A 16,280-nucleotide genomic window follows, 5' to 3' on the forward strand; every position below is an offset into this window, starting at 1 on the left:
ACATGAAATATTTGTATCGTATTCTGGCCCATAAGGTGTGAAGACACAATAATTAAATTAGAAATTAACAATGAAACGGTAGCTTAAAAATCCAAAAATGTTTGGAAATTAAGCAATACATTTCTAAACACACGTAAGTCAAACAAGAAATTACGATGGACATTAGGAAATATTTTGAACTGAGTGAAAATGAAAATATGACGAATCAAAACTCGCAGGATGCAGCTAAGGTGGTGCTTAGAGGGAAATTTATAACCTTATATAAATATGTTAGAAAAGGAAAAAAATATATAGATAAAACAACAAATGAAACACAGAGGAAGGGCAAGGAAGGAAATAACAAAGATAAAATGAATAAAATAGAAAGCCGTCGTACAATAGAGAAAATCAACAAAGCCAACATTTACAAGCTTGAAAGGCAGATAAAATTGATAAACTCATAAATAAATATGGATATTTTATGGTTATTAAAGACAATTAATTTATAATTAAATCCTTCCCACAAAGAAATCTTCAAGACCAAATAAATGACTTGTGAATCCTTTAAAACATTTAAGATAGAAATGATACCAATCTTGCACAAACTCTTTTGTAAATAGAGGAGGTGAGAAAGCTTCCCAATTTGTTTTTAAGATCAGCATATTCTGATAACGAAATCTGAAAGGGGGTTACAATAAAGGAAAATTACAGGCAAATGTCTATCATGAATATAGATGCAATAATCCTGAAATATGTTACCTAATTTATTTAGTGATATATGAAAAGGATATATCATTACCAAATAAGGTTTATTCCAGGAATGTAAGGACTGAAAAAAAATCTAATTTACTGTGTTAACAGAGAGGAGGAAAATCATAAGATCATCACAGTAGATACAGAAAAATACTTTGATAAAATTTAACACAAGTACACGATTTAAAAAAAAAAAAAAGAAAAAGCCTGTCAACAAATTAGGAATCAAGAGGGGACATCTTTCAGGTATCATTATGCTTAATGATGAAGTATTAAAATCTTTCTCCTGATGTCACAAGCAAAATAATCACCACTGAATGTAAAATGGTTCTTGAAGCCTTAACTAGTGTAGTAAGGCAAGGAAGTAAAAAAAAAAAAAAAAAAAAGTTTATAAAGATTGAAAAACAAGAGGTAAAACTCTATTTGTAGATAATGTGATTGTGTACATAAAATAAATCCAAAAGAATGTACAAACAAATTATTAGAGTTAGTAGGTAATTTATCAAGCTTACTAGATAATAGGTAAATATAGAAAATCAATTGCATTTGTATATTCTAATAAATCATCGGAAAATGAAATTAAAAATTATTTATAGTATCATCAATTAAAAACAATCAATTATTTTGTGATAATTCCAAAAAAGTTTTGCAAGTCATCTAAACTGATAACTGCATATTATTGCCAAGAGAAAGTAAAGAACTAAATAAATGGACCTATAGCATATTCAGGAATTAGCCATAGCAATTCCACTGAAAATCTCATCATTTTTTTGTGATAATTTATAAACTGATTCTAAAATTTGTGTAAAAATGAAAAGGACCTAGATTAGTCATGAAAATTTTGAAAGGAAAAAAAAAAACCAAAAACAAAGTTGGAGGACTTACACCACCAGAATTGAAGATTTACTATAAAGCCACAGTAATTAAGACCATGAGGTATACACAACTATAGACAAAAGGATACACGTAACATAATAGAGTGTCCAAAAAGAGACTCAAACATATATGGTCACTTCATTTACAACAAAGGATCCACTTTAGTGCAGTGGGGGGAAGATGGTCTGCTTAGTAAATAGTGCTGGAAGAAAAAAATTGTGCCGGGAAAAAATGAATTTTGACCCCAACCTCACACCTGACACAAAGATACATTCAAAATATTACATCTACTTAAATAGGAAAACCAGAACAATAAATCATCTGAAAGAAAACAGAAAAAAATTTTCATGAATTTGGAGTACACAAATTTTTTTTAAACAGGAAACAAATGACAAAAAATTAAGAAATATGACTTCATTAAAATTAACAATTTCTGCTCATCAAAAGACCAATGAGGATATATATTATCAACATATCTATTTCTGCATATAAATCTATAAAAAAAGACTCATATTTGGAATACATATATAACTCCTACAGATGAATTAAAAAACCAATAAAAATAGACAAAAGATTTAAATAGACATTTTAAAAAAGAGGATTTCCAAATGGTCTACAGCATTTAAAAAGATGTTCAACATCTTAAGTCATCAAGGAAATGCAAAATAAAAAACACAACGATATGCCATAGCCTAGAATAGCCAAGAAAATCCTAAAAAGGAACAAAGTTGGAGGCTTTTCATGACCAGATTTGAAGATTTCCTCTAAAGTTACATAATGATACAATGAGACACAATAGCACAGCCACCAAAATAGCTAAAATTAAAAAGACGGAATATATCTAGAGTTGGTAAGGATGGGGCGCAACTAGAGCACCCATACATTGATAGGAGGGGTGTAAATTGCTAAAGACATTTTGAAAAGTGGTGTTGCTAAAGATACTACTACTTAATGAGCTAGTAGCCCCCCTCTTAGATTTCTATACTCGAGAAATGAACGTACTTGTCCAGCAAAAGATTTGTGCAAGAATATTCAGAGTAGCTTTATTCACAAGAGTCAAAAACCTTAATCTAAAGGTCCATCAGCAGGAGAAAGATATGTAAATTGTGGTATTTTCATACAATGGAATTCTTAAACAGCAACAAAAAAGAATCAACTGATGCACACAAAAACATGGATACATTTCACAGACATTATACCGAGTGAAAGAAGCACTACAAAACAATACACAATTCTATTTATATGAAGATCAAAAATGAGCAAACTTGAAAGCAGAGACTCAAACAGATACCTGGATACCAATGTTCACTGCAGCACTTTTCACAACAGCCAAAATGTGGAAACAACTCAAGTGTCCATCCACAGATGAATGGATAAACAAAATGTGGTATAGACAACACAATGGAATATTATTCCTGCATCCAGAGAAATGAAGTCCTGGTACATGCTACAACATGGATGAATCTTGAAAACACTATGCCGAATGAAGTACACTGGACACATAAGGACAAATATTGTACCATTCCACTTATGTGAAATACATGTTGCTGTCATTGTTAAGTTGCTGCTGAGTGGATTCCAACTCATGGCGACCCCATGGGTGCAGAGTAGAACTGCTCCATAGAATTTTCAAGTCTATGACCTTCCAGAAGCAGATTGCCGGGCCTGTCTTCTGAGATGCTTGCGAGTGGCTTGAACCACCAACCTTTTGGCTAATAGTCAAGCGTTTAACCATTTGTGCCACCCAGGGATTCCATGGAACAAATAGAACCAGCAAATGCATAGAGACCAAAGTTTATTACGGTTTCCAGGGCTTGGGAGAGGAGGAAATGGGAGTTATTGCTGAAGAGGTGCTGAGTTTCTGTTTGAGATGTAAAACGTTACAGGAGTGGTGATGGGAGCATAACCTGGTGAATGTGATGAGAGCTGCTGAGCTCTATACTTAAAAATGGTTAAAAGGGCAAACTTTCGTTATATGTATTTCACCACAATAAGAATTTTTAAAAAAAAGTCATTGAAGGCTCCCACTGACCCCTGTGTGGGCCCCAGCCGCACAGGTGACGGCAGAAGTGTCAGCAGCCAGGGAGCCAAAACAAAACAGAAAGGCAAGAATAACTGATGATAAAAGTCATAGAACCGTATACTCAAGAACAGCCAACTTTATTGACTTCATAGCCAAGAAAACCCTAAGGGGCAGTTCTGCTCTGTCACGTGGCGTCACTATGAGTTGAAATCAATGGCCCCTAACAACCACAGACGCAAACATTACATCCCTAATAAAGAAGTCCCTGGGTGGTGCAAAGGGTTAACGTGCTTGGCTGCTAACTGAAAGGTTGGCAGTTCAAGCCCACCACAGAAGGTCTTGGAAGAAAGGCCTAGCGATCAACTTGCCGAAACTCTCAGCCATTGAAAACCCTGAGGGGCACAGTTCTACCCTGGCACACATGGGGTTCTCATGAGATTTGACGGCAACTGGTTTAACAAAGAAGTAGGTGAAGAGCTTTCTGTAGAACACATTGCTTATGGCTGGGGACACCTTATTATCAAACTGTCAGCAATTTTGTTTCCCCTCATCTCTTAAAGACAAAGTAAGAAGCTTGTAAACATCAGAGTAACTTTGTGAAATGTGTAGCTCTTTGAGCAAAAATGAGTAGAAGCAATGTTTTTGCTTCCTGGATAAATTGGCCTCATAAACCTTGGTAAAATCACTTACGGGATAATTTCTCTGTTTTCCCAGAGGCGTGTGGCTGGGTATGAGATTTGAGATTTTGGCAAAAAGAATCAGTGCTCTACTTGACATTCTTTTAATCAAATACTCTCAATCAGCTTCCCAGCATTTGTGTGATTGCAGTTCATTACAGTGTATGCTTCCATTATGACCAATTATACTCAAGTATAATTTGATTTTTCTAAATGATTATTCTTCTGATGCATGAAAGTCTCTCAGACTTCTCCTAAATATTTATACACCCCGGTAAAGTCCATCAAGAAATTCCGGGGAAAGGAGGGGCTCGGGAGCAGTATTAGCACCGTAATGGGAAGATAAGTAGAATCCAGAGGTCTTGTAAATGTGGAGATATTGGGAATAGGAATGACAGGTTCCCCATCTAATCCATTTTTCAGGACTCCTTGTAGTAAAATGAGTTTGCACCTATTACCTATGTGACCTCAGAATTTAACCTCCCTAAATCTCAGTTTCCATATCTGTATTTAAACCCTAAAACCAAACCCACTGCCATCAAGTTGATTCCAATTTACAGCCACCCTGCAGAACAGAGTAAAACTGGTCCATAAGGCTTCCAAGGCTGTAAATCTTTACAGAAGTGTACTGCCACATCGTTCTCTCGCGGAGTGGCTGGTGGGTTCGAACCGCCAATCTTTTGGTTAGCAGCCCAGCGCTTTAACAACTGCGCTGCCAGGGCTCCTTGTTACTATTTTTAACCAAAAAAAAAAACCGTTGCCTTCGAGTTGATTCTGACTCGTAGCGACCCTATAAGACAGAGTAGAACTGCCCCATAGGATTCCCAAGGAGTGGCTGGTGGATTCGAGCTGCCAACCCTTTGGTTAGCAGCGGAACACTTAACAGCTGAGCCACCAAGGCTCCATTATCTGTTTTTAGAGGATGTTAATTGCACACACCTGGAAGAGTACTTGTGAAGAGTAAGTGAGAGATGTAAAGTGTTGAGCGCTAAGTAAGTACTTGGTCAATGTTGGTCAATGGAGGAGAGAGATGACCTTCCATTTTGTGTTGCAATATCCTAGGTCAAGGTTAGAATGGAAATAGACTGTGATTCAGGAGGCGAGGAACCCAGATGCCACTATCAGTTGAGTTGAATAGCGCAGGTGTTGTGCCCATCTTCACACAGACTTGATTTGTATTCTCTCTAAGAAGTGAGTTCCTTTGCTTTTATGTTTTCTCACTAGAATTCTGTATACCATATACCAGGAGAGGTACCACAGTCCTAAGGGTCTTTTTCTAGGCCCAGAATGTAGAGGGAGCAGCCTGGGTTAGGAGATGCACGTGCCTTTTGCGACAGGTCAAAGTCAGAGCCAGGACATCTAGGTCTGACAGCAGAGCCTTTGTTCTTTACCCCTCACCCCACTGCCTTCTAGCAGCTCTCCGTTCTGCTCCTGACTCCATCACTTACTAGCTATGAGATCTGGGTAAATTATTTAAAGACTCTGAACTTTAGGTTCCTCATGTGAAAAACGTGGATACCTACCTCGTCTGTCTCAGAGGCAAGTTGTAAAAGGCAGTGGAAGTAGTCAGTTAAAAGCTAGGGATCTGGAGTGAGAAAACCAATTTCAAATCGTATGTCCACCACTTAACTAGATATATGACTTTGGGCAATTCATTTTACTTCTTCTGAAGCCTCGATTTCCTCTTCCATAACTGGGAATAACAGTCACTATCTCTTAGGGTCATTGTGAGAAACTATTGAGATAATGGATGCAAAGCATTTAGCACAGTTCCTGAAACATTTTCAGCATCCAATACGTGTGAAGCATTAATATAATCTTGAGTAATATGCAAGTCAAAAAATTTCAGTCGATTGAAAGTGGCTAGTCCCACCAGACTCATTGTAAAACAATTTGACCACAGGCAATATTCAAAATCAAATGTTGTTTTCCAACACCGTAAGCCATATTTCTAAAAGTGATTGATCCAACAGCTTAAATGGAGTTTTTGCTTTTCCCAAAAAGCACAAGTTGTCAAAATTGAAGTTAACTAGAAGCCAAGAAGAAAACTGTTCATCTTTGTAATATATGATCCTGGGAAGAGGGACTCTAAAATAAACACCAAACTGATTAGGAGATTAGCTACATGTAGTAACTCTACATACATGTGTGCACACACGGATGTGCGTATGCACATACAGACACACACACACACCAGCACAATCATTCTTCACTCGTACAGGAGGAAAGCAAAGTGATGTAATAGAGCATCCTACCTCCAATGGTTACATACTGTTGTTGTGTACATTACTTAACTGAGCCTCGATTTCCTCACTTGTAAAATGAATATCTGAGTGTTTACCTCGTAGGGATTCAAGAATAACATACATGAAGTCCTAAGGCTCCGCTGGGTGGATTCAGACTGCCAACCTTCCCGTTAGTAGTTGAGTACCAACTGTTTGCATTACCCAGGGATTTTGGCACATAGAAGCCACTCTTGTATTATTTTCCTTTCTTCCTTTTCATTATAGGTCGATCTTACAGTTGTCAATAGGAATGGAGCTGAAATTGGGCACATTCCTCAGGAAAGGAGAATTACAGGCTACAGCTTCATCGAAGCATGGCTATTTCCCAAAATTCTCTTTTGGAGGAACCCTGTTAGTCTTGTGGAACCATCCCCTGTGGTCTCTTCCTGTCTTTGTTTTTGAACTTTCATCCCATCTGGAGCATTAGCATTTACACAGAACTGGTCTTGTGAACAAGGTCCTTTTTAGCTTTGTACGTTCTTACTGTTATGTGCACCATCCATGTGTTTATCCAGCTAGAATATTAGTTGAGTACCCACCACGCATAGGCACTCATTGCTGTCGAATCGATTCGGACTCATAGCGACCCTATAGGACAGAGTAGAACTGCCCCATAGGGTTTTCAAGGAGCGCCTGGTGGATCCGAACTGCCGACCTTTTGGTTAGCAGCCATAGCTCTTAACCACGACACCACCAGGGTTTCCACAGTAGGGTGTAATTCCAATCCTCTGCAGTGAATATTTTGGATTATAATTCATAAGCCTTTCCCTTATTCAAACCAAGATTCTTACACAGCACAAAGCTACAAACATATGTACTCAACCAAGACATAAGGTATATAACTTTTCAGGATTACACTTACCTTCTGTAAATGGCTTTGCCAGTTTTTAACTATGCAGTGCTAGGGCTCTTCCTTGGATGAGAACGTTTCAATAACCTTAGAGCAAGTCACCTCTTTTGGTATAGGACTCAAAACTTTTAGTTCACTGAATCATGACCAAAGAGATAATCTTTCTGTGTCCTTTTATGAGGCTATAATTCATCAGGGTTTATCTTCTTTTTGGAAAAAAACAAAACAAAACAATTACAGCATCAAGTTTTTTTAACCATCTGCCCTTTGTTGTCTTTATCTGGATGTTCTAACTTGTGGTTCCTTTATGTGTTTTGTGGGAGAACTTCCTTAAACCTCTGCTCTCTTATCTGTAACTCTGCCATGCTTCAAGTGTCTTCAATGATAGGATAATACTGTACCTAGTTAACCTACCATGTTAGTATGGCCATGCTCCTCAACTCTCTGTTACTGGTTTGATTTGACTACATCTAATAATTTATATTGTTGTTGTTGTTATTAGGGGCCGTTGAATTGGTTCCAACTCCTAGCGAGCCTGTGCACAACAGAACAAAACACTGCCCAGCCCTGTGCCATCTTCACAATCGTTGCTCTGTTTGAGCCCACTGTTGCAGCCACTGTTTCAATCCATCTCTTTGAGGGTCTTCCTCTTTTTCACTGACCCTCTACTTTACCAAGCATGATGTCCTTCTCCAGGGACTGGTCCCTCCTGACAACACATCCAAAGTATATGAGACGTGGTCTTGTCATCCTTGCTTCTAAGGAGAATTCTGGCTGTACTTCTTCCAAGACAGATTTGTTCGTTCTTTTGGCAGTTCATGGTATATTCAATATTCTTCACCAACACCACAATTCAAAGGCATCAATTCTTCTTCGGTCTTCCTTATTCATTGTCCAGCTTTCCCATGCATATGAGGCAAATGAAAACACCATGACTTGAGTCAGGTGCACCTTAGTCCTTTGTCATCAACAAAATTTTATTTGCATGTGATATTAATGATATTGTTCAATAATTTTTGCATTCAGTTGGATCATCTTTCTTGGGAATAAATATGGATATTTATAAGCATAAATATGGGTCTCTTCTACTCGGTTGGCCAAGTAGCTATCTTCCAAATTTCTTGGTCAGCAGCAGAGCCTTGACTAATACCCAGATCTGCTGTCTCAAAGCCCAGGCCTCCTTTATGTTTTGCAGGAAAAAATTTACCACAAAGTGAAGTGCTCTCCTGTCAATTCTGGGTCCTCTACACCAAGCAGCCATCTTGCCTTCTGGGACTCCTTCCATCAATAATTCTGTTAGTGGGCGTCTCTGCAGATGGGAAGCCCCGATGGAATGGTTGTGCTCTGCAGCTGATATGAGGCACCATTTGTGTCTTGGGTCAGAATCAAGACCTTCTCTAGAAAGTAAATATGACCAGGAGGGACCTTGAAAGTGGAGCAGAGGATGATGTGCACATAATGTGTCTCCAGACTTGCCTGAGAGGAGATATAATGATATTTTTCTCCCAGAAGGGTAAAAATGGTAAAACAATACTATATTAGATTCCTAGGGCTGCCATATCAAGTTACCACCAACTTTGTGGCTCAAAACAACAGCAAGTTATTCTCTTGCAGTTCTGGAGGCTGCAAATTTGAAAACAAGGTATGGGCAGGTCCACGCTCCCTCTGGATACTCTAGAAGAGACTCCTTCCTCATCTCTTCCGGTTTCTTATAGCTGTTGCCCACATCACTCCAGTCTCTGCCTCTGTGGTCACGTTGACTCCTCCCCTGGTTTCTCGTTGTCTTATAAGGACACTTGTTATTGGACTTAGGGCCACCAGATAGTCCAAGATGCTCTCAACTCAGGAACCTCAACTTAATTACTTCTAAAAAGACCTTTTTTTCAAATAAAGGTACATTCACAAGTTCCAGGTGGATAGTGGTTAGAGCTATGATGAGCTATGGCTGCTGACCAAAAGGTCAGCAGTTTGAATCAACCAGCCACTCCTTGGAAACCCTATGGAGCAGTTCTACTCTGTCCTATAGGGTCGCTGTGAGTTGGAATCGACTGGACAGCAATGGGCTTGTTTGTTTGTTTTTTAGGTGGACATATCTTTTGGGGGTCACCTTTCAACCTACTACAAAGGCCTATCATTCACTGAGAACATCCCAACCTTCCCTATGGTGGTTTCATGGAACACTAGTCTTCAGAGAATCTGCACACACATCACAAGAAGGATCCCATGGATACATAAATGTAGTAAATCCAAGACACTGAAATGTCCCTCTTAGAGATTCACAAAGAAATGAAATACATTAAAGCTCTGAGAAGCCCTGTCATTACCTGTTTACCTCTATTTTACTTGATGTTTCTCAACCTTAATTGATAAGGGGGGAATGAGACTTTTTATCATGTAATAACAGTTAACAATATGGTTCTATTGAAGGTTTTTTTGGAAAAGCTGTATTACCTCATTTCCTCACCACAGTTCTGAATGGTAGGTATTACTATCCCCATTTTGTCTCTCAGAGAGATTAAATAACTTGCTGAACAGGACCAGAATTCAAACACAGGTCTGCCTGAGGCTAAATCTCCTTCTATTAAGCACTGAGCTATACACCCTGAAGGCTCCAGGGACCCTCAGGTAGGATCCCGTGTGGTGAAGGATCCTGTAGGTTTTTTAGTGAAGTGGTGGGTCCTGAGAGAATTTCAAGATAAAAGCTGACTTCAAATGGAAGGACTTAGGGAAACACCTGAGCAGGGCAAATTATTAGGAAAAAGACAGGTAAAGGAAATGGAGACTGTTAGAGCTAGGTAGAAGTGGGGAGAGTAAGGAAAGGTGGAGGCTGGTTGAGAAGACAATACCATAAAGGCCTATAGCAGGAAAAAAAAAGCAAAACCAGTGGCCGTCAAGTTGATTCGGACTCATGGTGACCCCTTGTGCATCAGAGTAGAACTGTGCTGCATAGGGTTTTCAGTGGCTGATTTTTGGAAATAGATCACAGTGGCTGCAACAGTGGGCTCCAACACAGCCATGATTGTGAGGACGATGCAGGACCAGACAGCGTTTCGTTCTGTTATGCACAAGGTTACTGAGTCAGAATTGACTTGAGTGCACCTAACAACAGATCATCAGGTCTTTCTTCCGAAGCACCTCTAGGTGGACTTGAGCCTCCAGCCTTTCTGTTAGCAGCCAAACATGTTACCCATTTGTACCACCCAAATAAAAACAAACACGTTGTGGTTTAGTCAATTCTGACTTATAGCGACCCTACAAGGCAGAGTAGAACTGCCCCATAGAGTTTCCAAGGAGCACCTGGCAGACTTGAACTGCCGACTTTTTGATTAGAAGCCGTAGCACTTAATCACTATGCCAGCAGGGTTTCCACCACCCAAATAATGAGGGTGAAATGGACTGTTGTGAGGGTGAAATGAAATACTGTTTGCCAGGTGCTTAGCACTGTGCCTGCCACAGTAAATATTAGCTACACCCAATCCTAAGCAGTTAGGGCCTGAGAACAGGAGACAGGAGTGATAGCTGAGTTCAACTCTCAGGGGCTAGTGAAATGCTTTATATTCATGCTGAGCTCAGCAAAGTAATGTAAGACTGCTCTTCAATAATCTCACAGGGCCTCTCCATCCACTTGGGTTCTTAGTGAGTGTTTGATTGAAGGAATTTATTATTCACCCAACAGTGTATAGTTTTTACCTTACATTCCCTCGACACATTGAGAAGTGTTTGTGCACTTAAAGTAATGAATGCAAATAGAGAACAGATTGGGCCATGGGAAACACTTCCAGAAAGGTGGAGGAAGTTGGAAGAAGCTATAGAAGTAACGGACTGTGACCCTCCCAAGGCTAGGACTAGCCCATACCCAGATTTGGTTTGGCCTACTGATCGCTTAAAAAAAAAAAAAAAAAGTATTCACTTCCAAAATTTTAAATCAGACTCCTTTGCCTAAAAATTCAGATTTCTGTCTTCCCTTTAAAACTAGAATAATCCTGATCAAAAAGGAGAAGAATGCAAAGCAGGATTTCAAATTCTCAATGGAATCCAGACTTTCTGGATTCACTGAGGCTAGATGAACCCTCAAAACCATTTCCCTGAAATAACCCTTAAACTTTAAACCTAAAATCAAAACTATCCCCTGAAGTCTTCTTTGAACCAAGAAACAGTTTATCTTAATAAGTATGTCTTCCTTGAACTTTGTGTTCTTTTAAAGTATGAAATCAAACTGACAACAGCAACTTGAAAGGTTAGATGAGACACTTACAGGGCAATGAGTTTAAGTCATTGGTGGTGGAACAATTTGGAAAAGGATGGGATGGCAAGAATAGTTGTACAACTTGAAGAGTGTAATCAATGTCACTGAGTTGTAGATGTAGACATTGTTGAAATAGTGTATGACTGTGTATATTTTCACCATCCTCCTTCCCCCACCAAAAGGGAAAAAAAAAATTTGAAGATCTGACAACACTGAGTCTGTCGACTTAAGGACAGCCATTGCCTGGAGTTAACTGGCAGCTTTCTCTTTAGCTTGTGACCTTAGGTAAACATGGTTCCCATCAGGCACTCCCAGAGTTACCTGAGAGTCTGAGTGGGATTTGCATCTGTGCCCAAAGATCACGAGTAAAGTTTGTGAAGAAGAAATCAATAGCTACCTCCCCTCCCCAGCATGCTCCGGCAACATGAAGTACACAGTTGCAGGTATTCCTAACCAGAATTTTTGGTGGATATCTCTAGAAGTATTTGATCACCCACAGGAAAAAAGAAACTGGAAGCTGGCGCATTATTTAATCCTGCGATACGCCATTCTTCCTCTGTGATTAAGAGAATTTAAATACTTGGCTGTAAACTTTACAAATACAGCACTAGTTGCAGAAGAATCAAGGGCACCATGGATAAGTTTACATGCTGAATTTTACACCCTGAAAAAAGCATTGGAACTGTCACAGAGTTGTTCAGCAGTGAACACAGGTGACTAGGTTTTAATCTGCTGGCTCTCGCAGTTTGAAGATTTTAAAGCACTTGTGTCGTTGTCTAAATCACCACTGTCTAAGAATGCAAAACATGAATGTGAGCCACATTTGAAATTTTCAATTTCCTAGTAGCCACATTTAAAAAATAAAAAGAAACCACGTGAACCACAGCCTCCACCAGCCTGAGCCCAGAAGAACTAGATGGTGCCCAGCTACCACCACCAACCACTCTGACAGGAATCACAATAGAGGGTTACAGACAGAATGGGAGAAGAATGTAGAACAAAATTCAAATTCACAAAAGAAGACCAGATTTACTGGTCTGACAGAGACTAGAGGAATCCCTGTGACTATGGCCTCCCGAACACCCTCCTAACTCAGAACTGAAGCCACTCTCTAAGTCCACCTTTCAGCCAAAGATTGCACAGGCCTATAAAACAAATAACACATTTGAGGAACATGCTTCTTAGATCAATCAAGTATACGAGACCAAATGGGCAACACCCGCCCAAAAGCAAAGACAAGAAGGAAAGAAGAGAAAGGGAAACTGGACAAATGGATACAGAGAACCCGGAGTGGAAAGGGGGAAGAGTGCTGACACATTGGAGGGATTGCAACCAATGTCACAAAACAATTTGTCTATGAATTTTTGAATGAGAAACTAATTTGCACTGTAAACTTACACCTAAAACACAATAAAATTTTTAAAAAATAAGTGAAATTAATTTTAACAACATTTTATTTAGCCCAATACAGTCAGTGTGCAATCAATATAAAAAATATTAATGAGATATTTTACATTATTTTTTTGATACTAAGTCTTCAAAATCCAGTGTGTAGCCTATACTTGGAAACCCTGGTGGTGAAGTGGTTAAGTGCTATGGGAGCTAACGAAAAGGTTGGCAGTTTGAATCCACCAGGTGCTCCTTGGAAACTCTACGGGGCAGTTCTACTCTCTCCTATAGGGTTGCTATGAGTCGGAATGGACTCGACGGCAATGGGTTTGGTTTTTATTTTTAGTCCACACTTACAGCACATTTCAATTCAAATTGGCTACTTCTGTGGTGCTCAAAAACCACACATGTTCAACAACAAAAACACAAAAAACTCAATTAAAAAATGACAAAGAGACCGGAATAGACATTTCCTCAAAGAGGATACACAAATGGCCAGTAAGCATGTGAAAACATGCTCAAAGTCATTAATCATTAGGGAAATGGAAATCAAAACCACGATGAGATATCACTTCACACCCACTAGGATGGTTATTATTAAAAAAATGGAAAATATCAAGCATTGGCAAGGATGAGGAGAAATTAGAACCCTCGGCCATTGCTGGTAGGAACATAAAATGATGCAGCTGCTGCAGAAAATAGGTTGGCAGTTCCTTAAAACGTCAAACAGAATTACCATATGACCAGCAATTCCACTTCTAGATATACACCCAAAAGGCTTAAAAGCCGAGACTCACATAGATACTTGTACATCGTGTTCATTGCAGCATTATTCACAACAGCCAAAAGGTAGAAACAACCAAATGTCCATCAACAGATAAACAGATAAGAAAAATGTGGTATATACATGCAAAGGAATATTACTCAACCATAAAGCAAAATGAAGTCTTGATACATACTACAATGAAAACATTATGCTTAGTGAAATAAGCCAGACACGAAAGGACAAATATTCTATGATCCCAACTATATGAAATATCTAGAATAGGCAAATGTTTAGAGACAGAAAATAGACTAGTGATCACCAAGGGCTGGAGAAAGGGGGAAATGGGGAGTTACTGCTTAATGGGTACAGAATTTACGTAGGGGTTAAAGAAGAAGCTTTGGAAATAGACAGTGGTGATGGTTGCACCAAAAAATAAACAAATAAACAACAACAAAAAAGTAGATGGCTAGTGGCTACCTTATTGGATGGAGCAGGTATAGATGAAGTCATTTATTTTCCTTATGTAAGTGAAGAGAGTACATTTATGCATTTCTCCCCGATGTCATAGGAAATCTGGGCAGCCAGGCAGGGAGCTGATACCCTTCTGATATGTGAAACCATGTTCTCTGTGTTACTTTCTGCCCTCCAGCTCCCTGTTTCTTTCTCTCCCCTGTCCCCTCCCTCCCTTTTGTCATTGCATTACTAGGGACACTGCTGTAATGTAAAGAGCTAAAGAGCTTGTGGCTGAGGGGAGCACGGGGGCTGGGTGCCCCTTGCAGCCTGGATGACCTTGGGAAAGTTATTCAGCCTCCCTGCTCTCAGATTTCTCTTCTATGAAATAGGATTAGTTCTTTTATCACTGAGTTGTGAGGATTAAATAAAATAATAAATTTAAACCCAGCACCAAACAGACTGCAGGAGTTTTCAAGCTTTTAATGATTGTTTGTTCAAGGTTTATTCATGCTTGATGGAAGGAACAGTGGGGAAAAATAATTGGAGACGTGAGAACTATTGTTTATATACTAAAATCTCAGACCACACTCTATTTGTTCTTGGGGACTTGGTGCTTAAAACCTCTCTATATTCTTAGTAAAAAGCATGATTTTAGCTAGCAAAATGTCTGCAAAGGAAGCTTCAAGAAGTCTGCAAGAACTTTACCATCCAAGAGCCACAAATTTGTAAACTCTTGCGGATTCCTCTGCAATAAAAAGTGTGCTTTGGTGTCTTACAAGGAGCCTTATCAAACTTAAAATTTTCTGGACCCTAAAGCCAACACTATCAGTGTCACAGCCTACCTTATAAATTGGCTGAAGACTGTAGCCCCTGCCCACAGCCTGGGCACTCTGAGAAGACTGTAATAAAAAGGAGGGCAGACTCACCAGTTCATTCTCCTCTCCTGGGTTGAGTACAGCCCGCTGGCCCTTCTTACAGTCCACCTCCATCTAACCCGGAGATCCTGATTTGCTGGGGTCTCTCCTGGCTAGCTCCTGGGGGAAATGTCAAAGTCACCTGGGCTTCTGTGAACTCAGAATAGTCACTGCTTGTTGTCCTTGCTGCTTGCAGGTGCTTTAAAAATCTCTTAGCACACACCTTGCTTATTAGATTAACAAAGGAGAAGGAGGAAATGCTCTCCTCAGCCACAGCACTGCAGTTCATTGATCTAACTGCCTGTGGTGGGTTTTTTGTTTGGCTTTGGTTTTTTCCTTCCTGGTGTTTATTTGTTGAGCTAGATGTGAATGTCTGTAGACTTTAGCAATGATGACCAGATAAGTTGATGAACTAGAAAGAGTTCATGTTTTATCCATAAATGTATCAGCCAATGAATGGGAATAGCCACTTTGCTTTTAATAATAATAATAATAATAAAAGTTGAAAGGATTAACCAGTGAGAGGTTGGTAAAACCCTCAGGGACTTTAGAAAAGTAATGAGAATATTGGGGGTGGCAGTGAGGATTAGAAGAAAGAGAGGTTGGCTCATGATGGTCAGTGTAGGAATCATTTTGGATTTAGACAAATCAGAGTTCTAATCACTGCTGTACTGATCAAAACCTGGGTGACCCTGGACAAATCACCTAACATCCGAATTTAGGTTTTTAATGTACAAAATGGCAATTACAAGATAGGGATGATGTTGAGGATAAGGGGATATTTTTAGAAGGCCAGCTATAACACCCATCACACTCAGTGAGGGCTAGCTAATAATCATAACCCTAATTAAGAAGAGAGAGCCCTGGTGGACAGTGGTTAAGAGCTCAGCTGCTAATCAAAAGGTCAGCAGTTCAAATCTACCAGCCACTCCTTGGAAACCCTATGAGGCAGTTCTACTCTGTCCTATAGGGTCGCTATGAGTCGAAACCAACTCGATGGCACGTGACAACAATCAAGAAGAGAGAGGCCTCTATAAGGTAAACTATAATACATAATAATATAATTCCC

The 16,280-nt window shown here is 39.4% G+C and overlaps 1 protein-coding gene across 1 annotated transcript in view; it reads right to left on the reverse strand.

The window, feature by feature from the left end:
- The window catches only part of ATP13A5 (ATPase 13A5), a 133,310-nt gene extending 118,024 nt beyond the window's left edge, over positions 1–15,286 (reverse strand). The window contains exon 1 of the mRNA XM_012554729.2: positions 15,224–15,286. Coding sequence (XP_012410183.1) covers positions 15,224–15,286 — 63 coding nt within the window. The remainder of the gene's footprint in view (positions 1–15,223) is intronic.
- Positions 15,287–16,280: the final 994 nt, after the last annotated feature.

The sequence above is a fragment of the Trichechus manatus genome, unplaced genomic scaffold (genome assembly GCF_000243295.1).
Source record: "Trichechus manatus latirostris isolate Lorelei unplaced genomic scaffold, TriManLat1.0 scaffold00026, whole genome shotgun sequence".
Classification (NCBI taxonomy): Eukaryota; Metazoa; Chordata; class Mammalia; order Sirenia; family Trichechidae; genus Trichechus; species Trichechus manatus.